The following is a 24,849-nucleotide window of genomic DNA, read 5'->3' on the forward strand; positions in this document are numbered from 1 at the left end:
CAGATCCGTCATGCTCAGTGGGAAGCGCATCGCAGACATGGGCTACAAGCTCTTCTCGGGCTCCATGATGCTGTTGACGGTGTACGGCGGATACCTGTGTGTCATGCGGGCTCAACGCTTCATGCAGAAAAGGAAACAGCTAGAGCTAGCGGCACAGAACGAGAGCACGGCTTCAGAGACCATTAAAGAATGAAGACGTGGCCTGTGAATAATCACTTAACCGGACACTGATTGTCACACGGGTGGGACGTTGTGTGACCCAGCAGTGTGTGGAAGTGTGTCAACAGAAACCCACCTGCGTTCATGACCCTCAAAGGGTTTGTTTGTCAAGTTCAACGGCTCTGAATGAGGGCTCTACTATGGAAAGAGTGATTTATGTGTTGTAATATATTAAATGCTCCTTGTAAAATCTACTATCATGAGTGTTTGTGAATGTCCTATCAATTTGCAGGATTCCCACACCTGTCGTCTGGACTTGTAAAAATGATTTCAAAGATTGCACATGATATTTTTCGAGCTGAATCTAAATTTAAATGATTATAATCCAGCGTTGTTTTGTTAAACATGGGGCCATTTACACTGCAGTTTTCAACAAAAAACTGAAAACGTTTTATGCGTTTTGGCCGTTCATTTACACGACAATGGTGTTTTAGGAGCCTGAAAATGCAAACGTTTGAAAACAGGTTTCAAAGAGCAAGTTTTTGAAAACAATACCATTATTGTCTCCAAGTAAACTACAAAAATGTGAATTTTTACAAACGGTGACGTCATGTGTTTCTTTACAAAGTGACCTCACCATCTACTGGCCCGGCAGCAGAATACAGTGTTTTTAGGCATTTTCACGGATCTGTGTCGTTTCAACAACATTGTCGTCTGTACGGGAAAAACGCAAAAGAAAAACTTTTCTGTTTATAGAACATCGTTGTCATGTAAAAGTACCCTAAAACTACAACTATTAAAAATATATATATTTTTTTTATAAAGAACTATGAAAAAAATGATAATGGTACACAACAAATTATTAAAACAAAGTTAAAATGGAAATATAAATTAAAGCAAAATAAAAACCAATAAAAATCACTAAAGTACACAACAAAATTACTCAAAATAAAAACTGAAAACATAAATACAAAAACAGTTATATTTACCATATCATATCATTCTCAATTGAGTTTGCTTCAGAACATACAGTAGATATTATTTTGGACAACATTTTTTTTTCTTCATGCTTTTTGTGATGATAAACATTTCCTCCAGTTGAGAACTATTGTACTATATAAATGTACTTTTTAAAAATTAAATTAAAGCCTTGAAATCACACTTTTAAAGTTCTCTAACATTTCTAGGTTGACTGATATATTTATTTCATTTAATCTACCCTGATCATCAATGGAAGGTGAAAAACTCACCTATGAAAAGCATCTCATTACAGGACAAAAGACCCAGCTTTCATTTTAATAACCTTATTTGGTTTCCAAAAATAAAAAAAGCCAAATGAAAAACAGCACAGGAAACAAATTACGAACACATCAGTAACCAAAACAAACAACGAAAAAAGAAAAGCAACTGTATATGGAAACTCAAGTACATCTGACCATTAAAATCTAAAGACAATGTTCTTCCCTGACTTCAGTAAAACGCGAAGCGCGGAGAAGAAACGTCTTCACAGCTCCCGAAACAAGGAAACGAGGGAATGCAGATATGACTAATTTAATCATTTTCTCTTTCACAAGCTTCTTATAGTGGCCATATTGTCATTACTGTCCCGTCATCACTGGAATAACATCCCAAACTCTGTCATCCAGTCTGAAAAAGTCCCACAACAGGATGGTTTTGTTGGTGTTTTTTTGTTTTTGGTATTGGAGTGAGGTACAGGGATGAGAAACAGTCCCGTTGCGATATGTCTAGGACACGAGTTCTTTGTGAATAAGGCCACATGGAAGGAGTGTCACCAGTCGCTGTGGTTCTGGCTCCAGGATTTGGAGCCAAAATGGCCGTTGGTGCCATTTTCTCCTCGCGGTGAAGCCAAATGACGGCGAGCAGCCGTTTTGAGTCGCTCTTTGGAGGTTGTTTCAGTTTCTTCATCTGAGCTGCTCTCAATGTCGCTGCGGTCGTCTTTGGACACCTGGAATGACATTTGGGTTTTTAGCTGTGACTCTTTTTAGCATTTGAATGTAGTGTGCATTTGTAAACATCATTTAATCATCTTGTACACTTGAATCAAATGGTGGGCTTTCAATTAAAGAACTGCTCTGGGTTCAATACAATGGGCGGCAAATATTGGCGATCTTCCTCAAGGGGGCGCTTGGGTGCTTTAAAAGTTTGCACTCAAATCTGAATGTTTTTGTCTTACTGGAGAAAATAAGTCCAAAACATTCCTTTAACCACTTGGTATTCTTCAGGTATTATAAAAGACTACTGTATTCTGGTTGGTTTATAGATTGTACTCAAAAAAATTGCTCTGAATTTGGTATTTTCCATTAATTTGGCGGTATGTTTTGACTGCGGAGGTCACAAGTGTGACTATTTTGTTCAAAATCATTTAGCCTTTTCTAAAGATGTCCATAATTTATTAAGTGCGTTCATATAGCAAGTGCCATAAAGGTTTTGTACCATTTGGATGATGCCAAAAAACAAACAAGAAACAATTTTTTTTTTTTTTTAAATGCACTCAAAAAATATGTAGGCCTAAATTTTAAATGTATGTTTTCGAATTGCATATAAAACCTACACACCTTTGGATTACATAATTTTAACATTAAACAAACTAATAAACATAATGTGATGCATATTTGTCAGACCTACATGAATGAAATGGGTACAATTTCTGTGCTCAAAAATGGCATAGTTTATTAATTATTTGCATTTATTTGATTTTACTTAAGCATTCAAAATGCTTAGAATCGGCATAAATTCATGCAAAAACAAAGTTATGGTTAAAATATGGCTAGCTTTAAAATGAGCAATATTCAGTTAGTTAAAATGTATGAAAACAAACTAATAAATAAATAAACCTGGTTATTGTGTATTTAAAACACATTAAATACACAAGTAAAATAAATACATCAGTTTATTAGTAATACTATTACCTGCTTCATTTATGTATAACTGACAAACATGCATCACACGTTTATTAGATTATGCTAAACCTGCATAATCCAAAATGGATGAAAATTTTATATGCAATTCAAATGCATAAATCTTTTTTGAGTGTGACCGAAGGGTTAAACACATAGTCTGGGATACCAAATAACTACAAAAACAATCACAGAAAAAAAGTAAAGAAGCAAACTTACAGCCGAAGAAGATATAGAGAGCAAAAGACTCTAAAGCGAGTGAGTTTAGCAGAAAGAGCGAAAGATTTCTATCAGGACAGAAGCAGAAAGACAGGAACAGCCTTCCAGCCAGTGAGAGAAGGAAAAGACAAACCAGTTCTGCAGGAGAGAAAGATAAAAAGGAGGAAACGCGTGTAACTACATGAAATCATCTGAACGTGTGGCTCAGAATGAGCTAATAAGGACAGAGGGGTTTTTTCTGCTGACCTTTCCTCTCATGATGGCTTTGAAGGCGATGCGGGCGATGAGGTAGGACCAGATGATGTGCAGCACCTGCAGCACCAGCAGCAAGATGTTGAAGAGCCACCAGGACGGGTACGGCCCGATGATGTCCCAGCTCTCAAAGAGTGTCGTGTTCAGGATCCTGAAACATCAGAAACGCACAGAAAACATGCCAATAAGGGCATGACAGCAGAGCTGTTTACTCTCAACTAACAAATTGGGGGAAATTCTTTTGAACTCTCAACAACACAATCATTTTACCATTATTTGTAAATAAATTGAACAAAATATCCATAGTAAACTCTTACTATTTCGTAGAGCTGCAAGATTCTGGATAAATTGAGAATCATTTTTTTGTTTCAAATAGAGATCACGATTCTCCCACGATTCTGAACAGACAACTAAACAAAATAACATGCAATTTACTAGATGTTCTGACAAAAGGTTAATTACTGCAGTCTATTTAAAATGTTTAATTCATTTGAATGAATTATTTGGGGGGGGGAAAAAATCGGTTTGAACGAATGATTCAATGACTCACTCGTACATACTTCACTTGTTTCATGACTGGATGAATCAGCATGTTTGAACAAATCTCCTGACTGAATGATTCAATGACACTCGTAAATCCTTCACTTGTTTCATTAAAGGGTTAGTTCACCCAAAAATGAAAATTCTGTCATTTATTACTCACGCTCATGCCGTTCCACACCCGTAAGACCTTCATTAATCTTCGGAACGCAAATTGAGATGTTTTTGTTTAAATCCGATGGCTCCGTGAGGCCTACATAGGGAGCAATGACATTTCCTCTCTCAAGATCCATAAAGGTACTAAAAACATATTTAAATCAGTTCATGTGAGTACAGTGGTTCAATATTAATATTATAAAGCGACGAGAATATTTTTGGTGCGCCAAAAAAAACAAAATAACGAATTATTTATTGATGGCCGATTTCAAAACACTGCTTCAGGAAGCTTCGGAGCGTTATGAATCAGCGTGTCGAATCCGCAGTTCGGAGCGCCAAAGTCACGTGATTTCAGCAGTTTGGCGGTTTGACACGTGATCCGAATCATGATTCGACACGCTGATTCATAACGCTCAGAATCTTCCTGAAGCAGTGTTTTGAAATCGGCCATCACTATATAAGTCATTATTTTGTTTTGTTTTTTGGCGCACCAAAAATATTCTCGTCGCTTTATAATATTATTATTGAACCACTGTACTCACATGAACTGATTTAAATATGTTTTTTGGTACCTTTATGGATCTTGAGTGAGGAAATGTCATTGCTCCCTATGTAGGCCTCACGGAGCCATCGGATTTAAACAAAAATATCTTAATTTGTGTTCCGAAGATGAACGAAGGTCTTACGGGTGTAAAACGGCACAAGGGTGAGTAATTAATGACAGAATTTTCATTTTTGGGTGAACTAACCCTTTAATGGATGAATCAGTGTTTCTGAATGAATCTTCTGAATGAATGATTCAATGACAGCGCCAAGTTAGTTTCAAAAGGTGATTTGCTCTATTTTGATCGCTACAGTAGACATCACTGTTTATATCCGAAATATAAACATTTATCCCAGTACTTTGGTGATAATATGAATATTTGTAACAATAATAACAATACTGTGATGTTGAAAAGACTGTTTGAGAAGCTGTTTCATACCTACACATGACAACGGCTCTCTCTGGCTCAGCGGCAGCGCCGACACAGATTTAACTGTTCCGGTGTGATTTTGTTTAATCAACACAGGCGAATCGTTGTCATTTAGGAATGAGATCGTGTAGGTGTTTGAATCGAGATCACAATCTTTTAATGATTAATCTTTTAAACTATTAATATTAATAATATTTACTATACATCATGAAAAGTGTGTACTTAACATTGACAAGGTGTACCACAAATATCTGTCATTATATTTTTAGATTTTTATAAAATTAAATGTTTCAATCCCAGCTGCGAACTTATATAATACCACAAAAACATTCACCATTTCCATCCCATAAAATCATCACTTCCTGGAAAAAAGGTGCAAAGTATCAGTGATAAAAACGGTTGTTTTTTCCCCTAATAAATGACTTGCGTCTCAGAGCATGCAGAAGAAACAATAACAAACGCTGTCATGATCTCTTGCATTCGGATGAATGTTTGGGAACACAATCGTGTTAAACAGCTGTTCGATGATATTATATATCAAATCAGTCTGATGACAGATTTTGGCTCAGGCGTTTCAGAATGAAGAAAACAAGGCTAGGATGTGACTGGTTCGCTGGTTATTCCAGTTAACCAATCACATCCTCTGTTGAGGCAAAGTCATGTGAGGTTTTGTTGCGCATTGAGTGATTTATTTGGTAAATGTGTCGGATACAAAACAAAAGATCTTCTTCAATAGATGCACATCTTGGTGTTTTCATCCGCTGTTTTTTTATGCGATATCCCAAAATCAGTTTGTTAAGACTAACACTTTTAATAATTATTAATAATATGAATACCAAAATACTTAAAGGGTTAGTTCACCCAAAAATTTTCAAAAAATTTCTGTCATTAATCACTCGCCCTCATGTCATTCCACACCCGTAAGACCTTCATTCATCTTCTGAACACAAATTAAGATATTTTTGATGAAATCCGAGGGTATCTGATCCACACATAGGCAGCAACGTCATTGCACCTTTTGACGTCCAGAAAAGTACTAAAGACATTGTTAAAACAGTCAATGTGACTACAGTGGTTCAACCTTAATGAAGCGACGAGAATACTTTTTGTGCGCAAAAACAAAACAAAAATAACGACTTTATTCAACAATTTTGAACCGTTTCGTAGTAAACTCAGTGCAGGCTTCCTTGTTTACGTCCAAATGCCGGCTCATTATTGGCTGAAGCTGAACACGTGAGCAGCACAACGTATGCATGTGATGCTGACACAGGATCCGGCCAATAATGAGCCGGCATTCGGACGTAAACACGGAAGTTCACTACGGATGACAACAGTTCAAATTGTTGAATAAAGTCATTATTTTTGTTTTGTTTTTGCGCACAAAAAGTATTGTTGTCCCTTCATAAAATTAAGGTTGAACCACTGCAGTCACATTGACTATTTTAACCACTACCTTTCTGGACGTCAAAAGGTACATTGACGTTGCTGCCTATGTGTGGATCAGATACCCTCGGATTTCATCAAAAATATCTTCATTTGTGTTCCGAAGATGAACGAAGGTCTTACAGGTTTGGGACGACGAGGGTGAGCAATTAATGAAAGAAATTTCATTTTTGGGTGAACTAACCCTTTAACATTATTAATTTTAATTACGTAGTAGTATGTAATAAATATTTAGTACCATACAAAGTAATTTATAACACTATAATAAAATTATATTTAAAACAACAACAGCATATAATAGTCATTTCTACACGTGATCTCAATCAGACAGCAGCACGTCATGTCCGACTGATTCAGTGTCATGTCTGCAGTGGAGGTCAGTCCATCTGGATCTGTCATCGTGACACCAGAACCCAGACACTGAATCCAGCCGCTTGGGTTTCAACTCTCTGCAGGAGACTAGCAGCGGTGGCCTAATGAGTGATCGCGCTCAAAGCCAGTTAATTGGCTTATTAAATGAGCGTGTACACACACAACTCACTGACGTGCACACACGCACGTGCACTCACTCAAACACACACACTCGCTCGCACACAGATGATGTGATACTGACCAGAAGGGGTAAATGATCAATCTTGTCCAGAAGAAGAGTATCCCGAACACCACAAACAAGAAGTCACATAAACGCTGGTATTTGGCATAGTTTGCCAACTTTGCAGCCTACAAAGTGAAAAACAAAACACAAATATTCATAAAAAGGAAAAAAACAAACAAACATTGGGATGGAATTATGCATCAGTGCTCATTTAAATACAATTTAATGCAGAACTAAATATAACAATAAAAAATATTATAATTAATAATAAATTAATTAATATTAATAAATATATATAATAAAAAAAATCTTTTACATCCATATTATTAAGTAAACATTGTTAATTAAATTATAAAAAAAACATCTTGAAATTAAATAAACATTAACTGAAATAAAATTAAATATGAAAAACTTATTTTATTTCAGGCAACATTTCTAATTTTTGTTTATTTTAAGTACTAAAACTACTAAAACAAAAAATAAAATGAAAACTGTATAGACAAGAACTAATAAAAATGACAAAAACATACAACAAATGAAAATTGAACAATAAAATAAAAACTTTTTCAAAATATTAATAAATAGTATATTAGTCATCAACTCTCATCAAACTGCTATTGCAAAAATAATAATACAGTAAGTTATACACAAATACATTATCCCTCTAATATATACATATATAATTACACATTTTAATAAGGCTACTCACACAGCAGCACTGAATAAAAATAATAGTAATTTTAGATGTAATTTTACATTAAAATGTAGTTAAAATAAATTATTTCTGCAGCACTGGAAAAAAGGTAATGCAGGTAATTTTGCATAAAAGTGCACATCATCCCTCAGTTAAATGCTGGTTCATAAACATATAATAAAGAATAACCGTTGTTACGTTGAATCTCGTGAAGCAGAACTGCAGGTGTTCTTACCTCCAACAGGAAGTCAGAGGAGTCGTGAACACACATGACCAGACTTCCCACACGCAACATGTTATTTACATACGAGAAACTGATCAGGCTGATTGTAGCCAGATGATGAATGAACATAATGAGGAAATCCTGCACAGATACACAAGAAATATGTTAAACACAGTAATACTTCTCCAGCGTATTATGAAAATATTATGCAAATTAAATATTAAAATACAAGAATGTTTTTTAACAAAATTCTTCTTCTCCTTTCAGCCTGTCAGGTTCCCTGTGTAAACAGAAGCTGAATTCTCCAGATTTGTCAAATAAAGAGGAACAATATCTCCGTTATGATTGCGCTCTGGCGATTCACTGTAACTATTACACAAATCTCTCACCACATCATAGATATCGCCGCAGGCTTTATCTTAAACAAATACATGAGCCACACCCTGAAGATGGTCACCAGAGTCAAACAAGCATTATTTGTCTTTACGAGTGACAATGGTGAGACTGACAGAACAACAACAGACATGTGCGTCTGACAGCTGTTGAGTTCATGCATCCGCACTCATTCTGACGAGTTTAGGACCCTTTATCTCTCTAATACACTACACTAGTTCAAATCTATGTCACATGACAAAACTGCTGACGCGAGACTGTTGAATACGTAAAACAACGTTACGTTGAATATGTAAAACAACAGTATGTGACCTTATCAAGCCAACATCATATTTGAGATGAGGTAGGAAATTAAGAAAGGAGAGAAGTAAATGAAATAATAGGATTAAAACACAATAGTTTGCAATCGCAAACACTGACCTTTCTTTTGATGTCAGTGAACTGTGAGAACATGAGTGACCAGTAGAAGGCCAGTTCTGTTACATAATAATAATACAGGCCTGAGGTCAGCACCTATGGACACACACACACACACACACACACACACACACACACACACACACACACACACACAGAGAAAGAGAGATTATAGAGCAGAAACTTCATCCGAAGTTAAATTTTTTTTGCAGTGTGAAATTTCTTTTATGCCTACCAAGCACATTTACTCCCTAAATCCTCAAAATAAAATAAATAAAATAAAATAAAATAAAATAAATGGAGTAAAGGTCTATTTAACCTCTGTTTTTTTTTTTGTTTGTTTGTTTGTTTTTTTTGCAGTGTGAAACTTCTTTTATGACTTCCATGCACATTTACTCCTTAAATGTGAAAGAAAAATAAAATTAAATTAAATAAAATAAAAACAAAATAAAGGTGATTTTAGGATATTTTAGATTTTTTTTTTTTTTTTTGCAGTGTGAAATTTCTTTCATGACCACCAAACACATTTACTCCCTAAATCCTCAAAATAAAATAAAATAAATTAAAATATAATAAATGGAGTGAAGGTCTATTTAACCTCCGTTTTGTTTATTTTTTTGCAGTGTGAAATTTCTTTTATGACTTCCACGCACATTTACTCTTTAAATGTGAAAGAAAAAATAAATTAAATTAAAATCCAATTAAATAAAATAAAAACATAAAATAAAGGTATTTTTAGGATATTTTAGATTTTTTTTTTTTTTGCAGTGTGAAATTTCTTTCATGACCACCAAACACATTTACTCTCTAAATCCTCAAAAATAAATAAATAAATAAATAAAATAAATAAAATAAATATTAAATTTTTTTGCAGTGTGAAATTTCTTTTATGACTTCCACGCACATTTACTCCTTAAATCTTCATTATAAATTAAAAAATAAAATAATAAAATAAAATAAAATAAAAAGGTAATTTATATTATGACTTCCTTGCACATTTACCTCCTAAATCCTCATTATAAATAAAGTTAAATATAAAATAAAATAAAATAAAATAAAAGTCATTTTAGGATCTTTATTTAATTTTTTGCAATGTGAAATTTCTTTCATGACTACCATTTCCTCATTATTATATATATTATTTTGCATTCTCCATTGTGATTCGCATTAAAAGTTATGAAGACATTTAATTAATAATTATTATACAGCAATGCAATCATTTATATACCTAATTATGGATTTTTTTTTTTTTTAGATTAAATTTTTTTTTTTAATTTAATGAAATTAAAATTTTTCATGACAAATACCACCGATACTTTTAAATATATTAATATAATGAACAATTTAAATAATATATTATTACATTGGGGTCAACATGTGATTGCTTGTCAATCACATTGTAAAACAATACATTTGTTGCTTTTATTGTTGAACAAGAACATTCTTCACGGGTTTAATGATGTTTCTTTTATATACTCTTATATTGTCGACGGTTCTACAATTTAGACGACTGGCAAAAGATTGCAGAAAATGTCAATATTCACCGTCAAAATTCATTTGAATCCACATTAGAAATGTGACATCACTTTAAGCATTACCTGATAGGGGTAGTTGTACCAGCATTGTCTCGTATCCCACATCCAGGGAGACTATGAAACACACACACAGATACAAAATCATATAAATGGCCCTAAAATGTTATGTACGTATATAATTCTACCCCTTTCAGTTTAATTAACATTACTAAAACAACCCATAATCACTCACAGACCGGTAGAGCTGTAACTCACCTGCCACAGGAAATGGATCCCGTAAGTAAATATATACAGATAGAATGTAAACCTCCACCTGCAGAGAAATCACAGCGGCCGTCAGATAAAGTGGGTGTGGAAAACAAATCACAGTTACTCAAATACACGCACACACATAGAAGGAAACAGTGCAATGCAATCAAAAAGGAAACATTAAAAGCATTTGTTTTTAAAAATCTAATCAATCTGATCAAGTGTGATGGAGAAACGTGGTGATTTGTGGGCGAGAATGTGGGCGGATCTTTTGTTTGCCAACAAATGCATTTGATATTGCTAAATCAGAAAATACAACATACGACTCTGTTTACAAAATATGCACATACGGTGACACACGTGTAAAAATTTCAACCTGTTCTTTTAACATAATTTCCACATGGCCAATCTAGAGCACTTCCACTGTGGTCTGGTGAAACTATGATGAGACTGAGTGTCTACTAGTTCAAAACATTCCTCAATAATGAACCAAACCAACCAGCTCCAAGATGAATTATTAGCTAACTTATACTTGAAACTTGAAGCATGGTGTGGTGCAAATATTGTTGATGAATTCCTCATGTGAACGTGTAAAAACTTCACAATGGAGGTTTTGAATGGCATATTTTCTGTCATTATTTCTATGAGCTAATGTACTAGCATGCATGTGCGCTAGCAGAAAAGAAAACCTACATGCTCTCGCAAAACTTGGTTCTTGTGCTAGGTTTGTCCTGGTTCCGCCGGTGCCGGAACCATCGCTGGACCTTCCGCACATCCCAGTCCAGCTGTTTAGACAGACCTTCTAAATGTCGTGAGTCCGGGGACTAGAAGAAACAAAGAAAAAGTGTTAAAAGTGCATAAATGTCATTTCCATCATATCTCAGATTATTCTTCAGTCTGTTGTGGAAGTGATGCTGGCGGAAATGACGTTTTAAGCAATTTTTTTCGAACAAAATGGCTGCTTTTGAATTGCTAAGTTTAATTTCATAGCTAGAGTTTTATTTATTTATCCCAAATACATGCAATTGAATAATATTCTTACACTTTTTGCATAAACTGACAAAATTACAACTTGACTGGAAATGACTTGCAGTAAAACTTTTGTTCTCAATTGATATTTACCTTAAGCTAACTTTAGTTTCTTTACACATTTCTTGCATTATATCTCAAGACACTTTTATCTACTTGGTAAACAAGTATACCAACCTTTAATAATACTTTATAAAGGTAAAGAAAATAGACATAATTTGTGTAAATATCTATGTAAATCAAACAATACATGTCTTTAATTTATTTTAGTTTTTAATTGAAATAAACAATATATTTATTATGGATTTTTACATTGTACGCTTTATAGTCTGTGTCTGAGACAAAAGTCAATAAATACATTATAATCAACCCCTGTGACATAGGCTACGTCTACATTAATCCGGAGACATCCGGAGACCTCATCCACACTAGTGTGTTCAAGCATTTTCCAAAAGTTGCTCATCCACACTGAAACGTCTGAAAACACTTAAATCACCTTACTGCGCATGCGTAAAACATACTAAAAGCTTACGAGATGATGCAGAGAGAGTGGATACACAGAGTTCAGGCATGAAACTCTAACCGAACGCTGATTGGGTCTTTCTATGCCGTGGCACCAGCCAATCAATTTCCAAATCTATGCAACCATATATATCGTACCCTAGCCTGTGATCGACAAGCTGCGCAATGTGAAAGCTCTGTTATCCCTCCTCCTCCCCAGCGCCACCTCTGGAGATCTGCTACAGGGGTTCTACCATTCTTGCAGCAGCCTTTTCTTTGTTGTTTTATTTGACTAAGCTTTGTATTTGCTCAGCAGCAGCAGCGTAGCAGATCTCGTACGCCAAAATCAAGTCATGTATACTTCATGCCCCATGCCAATAAATGCTGGTTGAATTTAATCCACTCCGAGAGCTGTCATGACTGAAGTAATAAAGTTCTCACGCTATTCTTCTGGCACGATCATTTTATTAGTATAATATTGCATCGCTCACGTTCAAAATCAGGTTTAAAACGCAACTGTCATCATATTTTGCCACGCAGGACAGCAAATGTGAGTAAATTCAATGTCATCTTTGCAGGAATGTAATATGAATATCCTACAAAGGAGCATTTATCTTGAGCAACACTGTTAATGTAAATAGCAGTCACAACAATGCCAGTATAACTATAGATATCTATGGGTACAATATGTGTCACGACTAAACATGCGTCATCGTTTTCAAAAACCTCTGTATTTGCCATCCACATAAAAAAAGGCGTTTTCAAATTTATCCATTTTGGAGAGTGTTTTCAAAAAGCTCCATTTCCTTGACAAAGACGCTGTCTCAGTTTGGAGGGGAGGCCAAAACGGAGAGAAAAAGATATAACATATTAGTGTGGACAAGGCCATAAATTGACTTAAAGGGTTAGTTCACCCAAAAATGAAAATTAATCCATGATTAACTCACCCTCAAGCCACCCTAGGTGACTACCTTCTTTCAGACGAATACAAACGGAGACATTTAAAAATATCTTTGCTCCTCCAAGCTTTATAATGGTAGTGAAGGGGGGGGGGGCAGATTTTGTAGGATGATTTCGATATAACAGAAGAAAGCTTGAGTTTGTTGCCCAGCCCCTATTTGTTTGAACTGGCATCTAAGCTTACGATACTTCTACATCCTGCGTCATACAGCGCATCAGGGTTTACTCATTTGGCGCAAGTCGAATTGCGCAGTATGCGTGCAGTCATCCGCCGGAAGCTAGTTATTTTTGTTTATAAAGTTTTTTAGGATTTATTTTTGGTGTTTTTGCCTTTATTATGATAGGACAGTGATTAGACAAGAAGCGAAGTGGGAGAGAGAGAAGGGGACAGGATTGGGAAAGGACCACGAGCCGGGACTCGAACTCGGGTCGCCCGAAGCGCATTGGCGCTACATGTCGGCGCGCTGCCCATGAGGCCATCGGCGCCGACTATAAAGTTTTAAATATGGATATTTTTCTTACAAAATCCCATTGCTTCACTTCAGAAGGCCTTTATTAACCCACTAAGGCCGTATGGATTATTTTTTATAATGGACAGATGCATTTATTTTGGGATTCAAAATACGCCCCCCATTCACTATATATAATATAACTCTGATTGTGTTCGTCTGAGAGAAGATAGTCATATACACCTAGGATGGCTTGAGGGTGAGTAAATCATGGGATAATTTTCATTTTTGGGTGAACTATCCCTTTAAGTTCATAATTACATGAAAATCCCTGAATTTAAAGACCTACAGAATAACCAGCAAAATGACAAATGCAAAATGAACCCACATATTGACAGCTTTTTTTTACGCTGGCCAAATAAATGATCGGATAAGATCTACACCCATAATAAAACGCCTCAGCTCCACCGCTGATAAGGAAGATTTACAGTAGTCCAACAAAATGGGTCTTTGAAGTCATTGGTTATTGTAAAGATAAAATGTTACAACTCTACACCCAATAGAGTCTCTAGAGTTGAAGCGCTGCATGATGACATTGCTTTGATGGTCTCATAAAACACAGGCACAGCAGAAGAGCAACAGGTTCATAAGAGAGAAAAACCAGGAATAAGAGAGACTGAATAAATGTTTATGATTAAAACACATTTTATCATATTGCTATTGTCCTCTTTTATAAGTTTTAGGAGTTTGCTTCAGGTTGAACCAAAACACACCTTTCAGCTTTGGTAAATCACTGTAATGCAATCTCTCAAGTCTTATCGCTTTATTTTCCATTACGCTAAATAATACCTTTGTGATAGATGTAAACACTTTCTCCAGGACGGCGTTGGGCTGAGCTCTCCGACTCAACTCCGTCTGGATCTGAAGGAAGGAGGCACATGGACCAGCGATACACCTGCAGGAGGAGATAAACAGGATCCTATCAGGACAGAACTCAAATGATTTACATTTCCTACTAATCTAGATTCAACTTATGTGAAGTATTTCACATAAACTGATTTTATTTTGATCTACTTTTCTTCTTGTCAAACCCACATTGAGATTTAAAGCAAATTAACAAAATTAAACAACATTTGACCATGTATTTCTCAGAAAACAGTTCTAACACACCCTTGTACAGGTTAATGTAAACTACAAGGCACTTAGCAGTGCTACTGACGTTTTATATTGCTCATACTTAGTTTAGTGATGTGATAACCATCTACAGTATTAAACTTCAGTGTGTTTCTCATCCTTTACTGTTTGTGTTACAAACATGAGTGATTCCTCAAACTGACAATCAAACTGTCGAGTAGAGGTGCTAACAATGGACTTACAACTTTCACTAGTTTGAAAAACACACATCAAAATCATCCCAAAACTTACAGTTAAAAGGGGACAGGATCCTCCCTGAATTCTCAGGTGAGATTTCTGACCTATAACATAACCTTTAGTAATTTAGCTAGTCAGCTCTGAAACACATTGTCTTCGTCAGCAGCATTTCTGAAGCAGTAGAACAAGACATTCATTTGACTCATGCAAAACCCAGCTACATTCCTAAAACTCCACCGAATGCAAAGCAAATCATTCTGACTCACTGATTAATGAACGCCAGCAGCTGCTGACAAAACTTAAGGATGGGAACATCTATGACTGTGGCACTTCAGATACGTTTAGATCTATAAACAAGTAAACCAATGAAAACTGCCAGTGGATAAAGGAAATTAATTTGCATGGCGTGATTCCCAAACATCTTAAATTGTTAGGTGAGGTTTATCTCACACTATGACAAAATCAAGTAAGAATCGAATACATTCATGTCCGTTTAAAGCTGTAAAGAAATTGAGGTTTAAAGGGGCTTTTCATTAAACAGCTCAGTCAGGACATGTTTTTCCAAGAAACTTGGTTAAATAAAAAGATGTTTCATGTCTGTGATGCAACTAAGATCATGTGTTTTAGCCATTTATAGTTTCATTTCTTTTAAAAATGGTAAACACTGTGATTTGCTGGCGTTTTCAAAACACTGCTGTTTTAGCATCCAATATAACTACACTGATTCAACCAATGATGTGAGTTTTGAGTAGGAAGATCTGTTTGTCTGACCAGTGGCAGACAGAGAAAGTATTCAGGGAAACCTGTTTGAAAACGAAAACTTTTCAGCAAAAATAGTGTAAAAATTACCAATAGAGTTTCTGCAATTCAGTTCTTTTAATCCGTTTTAAACTGAATGAAACATTTAATTGGCTGATTTTCAACACACTTGTCGACAAAAACGTTCACTGGAAATGTAAGCTTTAGTAACTTTTTAAAGTTTTAGTAAAAAAGTATGTAGGCAAATATTGCTACTACTACTTATTGTTAATTTAGTGAAATTAACAATAAATAAAATGAAATGTAGTTTCACACTATTGTATTTGGAAGCTTGTTTCTGCCAATAAAAAAAATATAAAAAGGTAATTGTGAATTTTTCTCTCACAATTCGGACTTTTCTTCTTGCAATTGCGAGTTATAGAGTCAGAATTGTATGATATATTTTTCTCGCGATTGCGAGTTTTTAATCACGCAATTCTGACTTTATATCTCACAATTCTGACTTTTTTTTGTTTTTTAATTGCGAGATATAAACTCATAATTGCAAGTTACAAAGTCAGAATTGCATGATATAAACTTGCAATTGTCAGTCACTCAATTCCCTTTTTAATTTTTATTTCATGGTGGAAACAAGCTTCCATAACTGTACAATAAAAAAGAATGAATGTAAAAAAGGAGTGTAGTTCATTTATTAAAAAAAATAAAAATAAAAACATGAATTTTACTTTTTACATTTAACATTTTGAATGTACTTTGCAACAAAGGCTTGTACTTAAACACAGAAATATAGGCAAAAAAAAAAAAAATTCAAATGCACTGTTGTCTCTCAGGCCAAATATTTAAACAAAACTGTTCATGACAAAAAAAAAAAAACATCAGTTAATTGCGTTCAAAGTTCTTAATATAAAAACTCACTCCACATCTCTCAACCAATAAAATCAGACCAGTGAGCAGCTTAATAAACACACCGCTCTGTAATGAACCTATATACTCAATGGCCGTTGCAGCAGTGTGTTGACAATGGTTGTTTTGAGCAGTTCATTAACCCAGAATTGGCACACGCTGGTGAACTATGTCTCCAGGCCTGTTAAACTGTGCCGACGGCCCACAAACACTATACATACTAAACTGTGGAATCTGACAAACTTTACCAATATGTTTTACTTAAAACAGGAAGGAAAGACATTTTAAGTGTCTCATGGCAGCAGCGCTCCAGAATTAGCATTGCGGGCTTGCACAAGTCTAAGACGCAAACCATGTTGTGTAAACAGTGACATTCCCTGTCTGATACATTCGCAATATTCCCCTTATGACGATAGGGTCAAAGTGACGGTTGGGTATGAACTAAATATTAGCTTGCCGACTGGAGCTTTGCTTTTACAATGCTGAAATCTCAGCTAGTTCAACCAGTCAAGCACAAAAGATTTGAACAATACAATCTCGGTTAGTCTCAGACATCGGCACTGCCAGCCTCAGCAAAAAATCTCATTCATTAAAGTTAGTAGCCAGACTTGACCTGTCATGTCACGTGTCCGTCTGTGTTTTGTTCAGAGTGGGCTGCATTGGTGGGACGTCTGAAGACACAAACGATCGGCTCCAAGAGAACAGACTCCACGTGGGCCGAAGGCTTTTCCTACTTTGAGACAATAGAAAGCCTTGTCACACACGTGATCCTTTGTTGGGTATATAAAGCCGGATATTTGCACACAACTATCAGTTTAAACTGTAAAAATGGCATTTTTCCTCAGTATTTGTCCTGTTTACCATTACAAATATCAATACACATTTACTTGAGATGGATTTTCTGAGTTTATTGAGTTTATACTTAAACCAAGAATAAAATGTGTCCATTTTTCTTTTTAAAAAAAAAAAAATCTCACTTATTTTTCTTTATATCTTAAGTCATTTTGCTTCTCAAGTAAATGCGTCTTGATTTAAGAATGTTTAGATATTTGTACTGGAAAACAAGAACATCACTTTTTGAAGTGTATACTTCTTTATATGGACTTTGAAAGGGAAGTGTAGTATTTCCATTCTGTTTGAATGAAAAGTTATGAGATAAGGTTTTGAAGACTTTCTGAAACAAACAATGAAGACCAAAAAATTGACCATTAACAAAGAACAGCATTAAAACTTGGGTTCAGTGTAAAACAGAAGGAAGTGTGGCATCCGTAACAGTTCAGGGTCGAAAGCTAAATGCTTGATTCATGCAGGTTACATCACTGCAGTCACATGCGTCATTTCTGGCACAGATTTAGCTGATGTTGTCATAGTAGGGATTCTGAACTGTTCAAGTTTTGGCTGTTGTGTTTCAGCACTGCATGCAACCTCGCCATGCTAGGATAGACGGGCTAATGATGTTTGGCATTTTCTCACTAACTCGATTTGCGTCTCTGATAAGTGAAACATGACCTGACTGTGTCCTGAGTGGGCGGAGACTCATTCTGTGTGCCAGGCTAACATGACACCAAAAAAAGGACTATGGATAACTAAATGGCCAATAAAACTCTTTCCCCTGGTGTCACAGACGAGGCTTAAGCTAGTCCTAGACTAAAATGCAGGTGTGAGCCGTTTTAACCCAAAGCAACTTGCACTGACATATCTTAAAATACGTCAGTAAATATCCATATTTAAAACTTCATTAACTACACTAAAAAATGCTGGGTTAAAAACAACCAAAGTTGTGTTGGAAATGGACAAACCCAGCGAATGGGTTGTTTTGACGGTTGGGTTAAATGTTTGCCCAACCTGCTGGGTAGTTTTATTTAACTCAACTATTGTTTAAAAGTGACTGTATTGCTCGCTTAAAATGAGCTTATAATATGTTGGAAATGAACTTTTATTAATAGGTTTAATAAATGAACATTAAAAAGTTTAATGAATTATTAAACAAACATTTATTAAATTGCTTATTTAATAAATGTTCACCTTTTGATTATTATTGTTTCCTCTAGTAATATTGTGCCTGATTTTTAATTTCTTTCCAACCTATTTTGGGTTCATTTTAAGCCAGCCATATAGTAATATTTAAACAATAGTTGGGTTAAATAAAACAGCCCAGTGTGTTGTGCAAACATTTAACCCAATCGCTGGGTTTGTCCATTTTCAGCCATATACACCTAGGATGGCTTGAGGGTGAGTAAATAATTTACAATTTTAATTTTTGGGTGAACTATCCCTTTAAATGTCCTAATTGAACTAAGGACTAATCCTGGCTTAATCTAAGCCCTGTCTGTGAAACCAGGCCTTTGATAGCTCAACATTAACTTAAATAAAACAATTAACAAAATCCTGATAATCACATTCACAAGCATTCACTGTTAAATTCTTAATAAGCTAAATAAGCTAAAGTTATGAGTAATATTCACTGACAACATTTAGATTTAATTACAATTCTTTAATCTTTACTAAATATAATGCAGCAGAAAATTTGAGTACAAATACAGTTTTGATTCTTTACAAAATGAGTGAATGCACTGAACTTTGAAATGATTCAGTTTATGAACAGTTTTTAATAAATGATGTGATACATTTTGGAAATCAGACATCTGATTACGATTCAGTTCAAGAATCAAGAATTGTGAGGTATTTACATGCATCAACTACAATTCATTTACAATTCATTTCTAAATTATGTGATGCATCAGTAAATTGAAATTTGGTCACAACTGGATTTTATTACAATTTACTAAATACTAAGAACTAAATGGATTCCAAAAAGATGCTCATATGTTCCAAAAATAACTCATATATCCTATGCAAACATTTAATGCAATGAAATATATTGATTGTTAATTAAATGCAATGATGCAATCTAACAACTTGACACATATGAAGACAATATTTGACTCAGGAAAACCCACAGTTCAACAGTTGTCTGCAGGAGAACTACAGCATTAACTATTCAGTGACAGACTGAACTCTAGAGGAGAGGATCCTGGAAACGGCTGATGACACATTTCCAGAACCTAAACCTCTTGAGCAACCGACTCTGAATGCCAACGTCACTCCCGTGGAGTCATTATGATCTGATGTTATCGGCACGACAGTTGAACACATTCCTTTGAGAGAATGAGCCCAAACAAGTGCTGCTTGAATAAGACCTTGTGCAAGTGTGTGAGTGAGTGTGTGTGTGTGTGTGAGAGTGTGTGTGTGAGTAATCATTCTGGTGCGAATGAAGGTTGAGTGAATGTCCTCAGGAAATAAAGAAACACAGAAAGCATTTGAAATTGAGCCAATAGCACACTTCCTTTGAATGTAAAATATTTTCTACCTGAATAAAAAGATTTAGAAAATCTGGGGACAAGGACAGATTTCTAAAATAAAATAATATTTTATATAAATAAGTAATAAAAGTGTAGTAAAAATCAACCACTGGGACATAAATTCTCATAGCTGAAAATACAATCACATAGGTCTCAGGTTTAGATGGTAACATCAACATGAATAAATGAAGAGAGAGAGAGACTGCTGATGTCATCCTGACCGACTGCATGCAGACGTCCTGATGAAACAAGACCAACCCCCTCTGGACCAACTAGGCTAATTGGCCTCTTCAGGGGCTCGGTCGGACCCGAGACATGAGGACATAGTGAAACATGACAGGGGTGTGTGCCTGACAACGCTCAACAAAAGAGGTCCAATTCACTGAGAGCCAATGTAGTATGTTCATGCATGACACTGAACGACTGCTATCTGCTTCAGAAACCATGAAGCGGCACATCAACTGAATGTTCCTGTCTGGATTCTTAGATTTACCTTCAGGTTTCCCTGAAGGTAAATCTAACTACTGAACAATTATATCTACGGAGCCCCTAAAGGGACATGACGGTGGAAAAAATATGGGATAAGAGGAAAAACATTTTTCAGTGCTTTTAGTTCTCACTTAAATGTTTTGTGTTTGCTCGCAAAACCTTGGCGTTCCTCTGAGAAACTTTGTATTCACTCGCAAAACCTTGGCGTTCCTCGGAGAAAGGTTGCGTTCGCTCGCAAAACCTTTTTTGTTCCTCCGAGAAACTTTGTATTCACTCGCAAAACCTTGGCGTTCCTCCGAGAAATTTTGCGTTCGCTCGCAAAACCTTTTTCATATCTCCGAGAAACATTGTGTTCGCTCGCAAAAGCTTTGCGTTCCTCTGAGAAACATTATGTTTGCTCGCAAAACCTTTGCATTCATCCGAGAAACTTTGCTTTTGCTTGCAAAACCTTTGCGTCCCCTGGAGAAATTTTGCGTTCGCTCGCAAAACCTTTGCGTTCCCCGAAAAAACTTTGCTTTCACCCAAGAAACTTTGCGTTCACTAGCAGAACCTTTGGGTTCCCTTGCAAAAATTGCATTCCCCCGAGAAACTCTGCATTCCCTCTCAAAACTTTTGCACTCTCCGAGAGAACATTTTGCGAGCGAATACAAAACATTTGCCAGAGAACGCAAAAACTTTGATATACAATTTTTCATCCCATTCCATATTTTTTTTTCAATCACCATATCCATTTAGGGGCTCTGTAGACATCAATCCAAAAAAAAAAAAAAAAAATTCGTTACTTGAAGTAAAATAAATGCTAAATATAATAACATTTAAAAAAAAAAATTTTTTTTCATCTAGATGCCAAAGCAACATTTCTCACTTTCATTTAGTTTAACTTGATGTATTTAAATAGCTAAATTAAAATGGAATAATTCATTCATTGAAATAAAATGAATAAAAAAATATTTAAAAAAATTAAAAAATTAAACACTAAAACTTTAAAATCAAAATTAAATCAGAAAATCTAACAATAAAAACTAATTCAAAATAGTAATAAAAACAGTAATAGCATCTCAATGATACTAAAAATCATACTGTGGCTACATGGTAAACCTTACAACCATAAAGACAAAGACACCCAACAGAGCAAAACTGGATCCAAAATAAACGTGTCATGGAAATAATTCACTTTATATACTTCAATCTTATTGTTAAAAACAATATTTTAAGCTTAAGCACAGAGATATTTCAAAGTATCACAGTTTTAAGAAGAAACCAACCACATTTGGGCCGATGTCTTGCGTCTGAGCTAGTTCTGAGGACTAGTTTCGCTTGCTATTTTTAGTTATTGCCACAAACCATGAGTGAAACTTGCCAAAAGTACATTTTAAACCGTTTAAACAGAACCGGTATGACCGGAGTTCAAAGCCACCAAATACTTCTACATCAACTGGATTGGTAGGAAAATAAACTTCTAAAGAAGTTTCTCCTAACAGGTTCCTCAAGATCTTCATACTTGTCATACTCCACAACAACAAACCCGAAAAAAGCTAAGTTCCTTTTGGAAGTAATACCTTGATGTTCCATTCAAATGCCATGAAACATGAATATATATTGAGTAATGTGCTAAACAGTACCATCTAACACCACAGGACTTCTTGTAAGCATATCGGACCCACTTTTTCTCATGCACACTGGGTTTTAGACGTCAAATGAGATCCCACCCACCGAACATTCAGCTCTGGAATGTTTCTGCAGTCTATTCTTAGTCCTAAATCTAAAATATTAGTTCAAGACGCTGAATGCGCTTCCTGCAAAAACCCAACAGCTGATAGAGTGATGGTGGATCTTACATAACAAAATCATGTTATGACACCTGGGGTTTGGTGCGACTTACATAGTGCCTTTTTTTGATGGTGAAAATTCGAAGCGTGTCTATTAAAGGAGTGGTTCACCCAAAAATTAGGATTTTGTCATTATTTACTCGCACTCGAACTGATAAAGCAGTCCATTTGAGTAGTGCACTCTCATCTAGAAGCCATATGATAGTATAGTTTAACGAACATACAGAAATTTAAGTCATTTTTCGCTTAGCACAGGAGTCACTTTAGTGTTTTTCAGAGCTTGGCAGAGCGAGTCCCCATTCACTTTCATTGTATGGAAAAGAGCAGCGTGAACTTTGTAACAAAGCTCTCCTGTCGTGTTCCACATATGAATGAGCATCAAAAGATTTGCAGGAAACATGTGGGTGAGTAAATGATGACATAAAAAGTAGTTGATTTTTGAGTGCGCTATCACTTTAAAACCAAGCTTTCCCACAGTGAGACACACTCATATATCACTACCATTGAAGTTCGCTAGAATTCAAAGCATACTTAAGACATGACACTTCACTGTACATGGACCACATGCTCATTCAAAGGTGTGGTATTCATTTGCTATTCATTTCTGAGGGTACTGTCAGATATTATAGACTCCTACACTTCTGCTCAACAAAGAAGTTTGTCTAACAAGCATGAGTGAGAGTGTGTTTGTAAAGGTAGGGGTGAAATAAGACACATAAAAGACTCTGAAGCAATGAACAATACATGAAATCCTCTTTTCCGAGTCTAGGCCTTAATCTGGTCAGCTGACAGATGCATCTGGCTGGGAGTTCATGACCAGGAGGCTTGATATTTCTCTCACGTTCAACCAGCCTAAATGGACTTACCAAAACAACTCATTTTAAAAGTTAAGACACGTGCATGCATAGCCGTTTAATATGAAGACCTGGGAAACCATGTGATACGAGTTTAAAAGACTGAAATTGATATATCAGCTAAGTTTAGGCTATTTTCTTGATGATCAAATGAATGCCAAACACACAAAAAGCCTGCCATCAGACACAAATCAAATCATACCTCTCGAAAAGGATCCGTACTGCGAAGATCCCTAAGGCCAGCGGCAGCGCGGAGAACAAGTGGCCGGCTTTCGGGTACTCCACCCCGGGCGCGGGGTCGGCCAGATCCGCCCAAGTGACATTGTGCGGAAGCCAGAAGCGCTCGTTCCAGAACCAGGCTGAGAGCGCAGCCATGTTAGAGGAAAAACTAAAGATCCAGGGAGAGAAGAGGACGTATAGAAAGAAAGTATGCGGGTGAGAAACGATTCACCGCCCCCTTTCTCCCTCTCTCTCTCTCTTCTTCTAGTGTGTGTAGTTGAGTGTGGACGTGTTGAAGGTGTTTCCACTCCCGTGATGCGGCTGCACGAGGAAGTGTGCTAACAAATCTCGCGCGCGCGATGTGTACTACGTAGATCCCAAACGGTATTACGAAACTAAATGCTCGTTAATAATATATAATAGATATATTAAATCTATTATTGTTCTAGCGTAGAGTTTTAAGATAGTGTATTTATGCATTTTTGGCTGAAACTATAGTCAGCGGTCCGAATCATATCTTTTGAACTGATTCTTTTTCATAATTTGTGGTCAAACTGATTCTGAAACAGTAAACTGTTAGACTTCACATATCATCAACGAACTATTTTGCTCGAAAGTGTAGTGATAAACAGCAGTATGTTACGAAATAATTCACACAAATAAATCAGTTCTTTGAATCGATTCTTTTAGGGAGTCGCGTGAACGAAGCGATTCGCGCAAACGAATCATACTTGTCAACGCGTCGTCATGACAACTTCAACCGCTTGTTATTTGGCGCCCCGGTGTGGACAAACCATGGCTAATTTGTGGTTACCATGGAATAACTGTAATAACCATGTTTTGTTTGTTTGTTTGTTTTATTCGTAGAAAAACTGGTTGATTAATTTTGGTAACGGTAATTTTCGTAAGAGTAATTTTATTTGATAAAATAATAAAATAATTTTAGTGTCTACAATCTGTAGACAAAACAGAAAATAACAGTATATGAAAATCACGGATATTATCAAAAGCTGTTAAATGGTGTACATAAACTGTAGTGGCATTTTGTCATTTAAAAAAAAAAAAAAAAAATAGGACAGTTTTGAAATTACTACATGCCAGGTTTATTACTAAAACGCATTTTTTTTTTTTTTTTAATTTAAAACATTTGCCTTTTACATTAAATTTAACTTTCACTGAAACACAGTAAGAGCCTAATAAACCTATTTTTTTATATAAATAATTTGCCAAGGCAAAATTTCACATCGAAGTACTAAAAATACTCAAAATAAAATAGGAATTAAAATGTATGATTCTATAGACATATTTATAAAAAAAACAAAAAAACAAAAACAAAACATAGCCTACAGATGACAAA

General features: G+C 35.5%; 2 protein-coding genes across 3 annotated transcripts; one reads left to right on the forward strand and one right to left on the reverse strand.

Annotated features, from left to right (window-relative positions):
- The first annotated feature begins 3 nt into the window (after positions 1-3).
- On the forward strand, positions 4-413 carry LOC127519883 (cytochrome c oxidase assembly protein COX14 homolog). The gene has a single exon (XM_051907555.1). It carries the CDS (start codon positions 11-13, stop codon positions 191-193), a length of 183 nt encoding a protein of 60 aa, XP_051763515.1. The 5' UTR covers positions 4-10; the 3' UTR covers positions 194-413.
- A 714-nt stretch (positions 414-1,127) lies between these two features.
- On the reverse strand, positions 1,128-23,823 carry cers5 (ceramide synthase 5). 2 transcript variants are annotated; one of them, XM_051907353.1, is made up of 10 exons: positions 23,476-23,821; positions 14,556-14,661; positions 11,461-11,591; positions 10,774-10,831; positions 10,582-10,632; positions 8,987-9,079; positions 8,186-8,314; positions 7,275-7,381; positions 3,543-3,699; positions 1,128-2,125 (listed from the first exon to the last, which is right to left on the reverse strand). In XM_051907353.1, exons 1-10 carry the CDS (start codon positions 23,646-23,648, stop codon positions 1,949-1,951), a joined length of 1,182 nt encoding a protein of 393 aa, XP_051763313.1. In that variant the 5' UTR covers positions 23,649-23,821; the 3' UTR covers positions 1,128-1,948. The 2 variants fall into 2 exon arrangements, with proteins under 2 accessions (XP_051763313.1, XP_051763314.1); XM_051907354.1 differs by lacking the exon at positions 8,987-9,079 and having other exon boundaries at positions 23,476-23,823.
- Positions 23,824-24,849: the final 1,026 nt, after the last annotated feature.

Source organism: Ctenopharyngodon idella, chromosome 10 (genome assembly GCF_019924925.1).
Source record: "Ctenopharyngodon idella isolate HZGC_01 chromosome 10, HZGC01, whole genome shotgun sequence".
Taxonomy (NCBI): domain Eukaryota; kingdom Metazoa; phylum Chordata; class Actinopteri; order Cypriniformes; family Xenocyprididae; genus Ctenopharyngodon; species Ctenopharyngodon idella.

What these genes read in the sequence shown, in the direction of transcription:
- cers5 (XM_051907353.1), bottom strand. Translation starts at nt 23,648, where the DNA reads ATGGCTGCGCTCTCAGCCTGGTTCTGGAACGAGCGCTTCTGGCTTCCG. An exon ending in GTACGGATCCTTTTCGAGAG is followed by an intron (nt 14,662 to 23,475) that starts GTATGATTTGAT and finishes CTCCTCCTGCAG; the next exon opens with GTGTATCGCTGGTCCATGTG. An exon ending in AAGCCATCATGAGAGGAAAG is followed by an intron (nt 2,126 to 3,542) that starts GTCAGCAGAAAA and finishes ATGTCATTCCAG; the next exon opens with GTGTCCAAAGACGACCGCAG.
- LOC127519883 (XM_051907555.1), top strand. Translation starts at nt 11, where the DNA reads ATGCTCAGTGGGAAGCGCATCGCAGACATGGGCTACAAGCTCTTCTCG.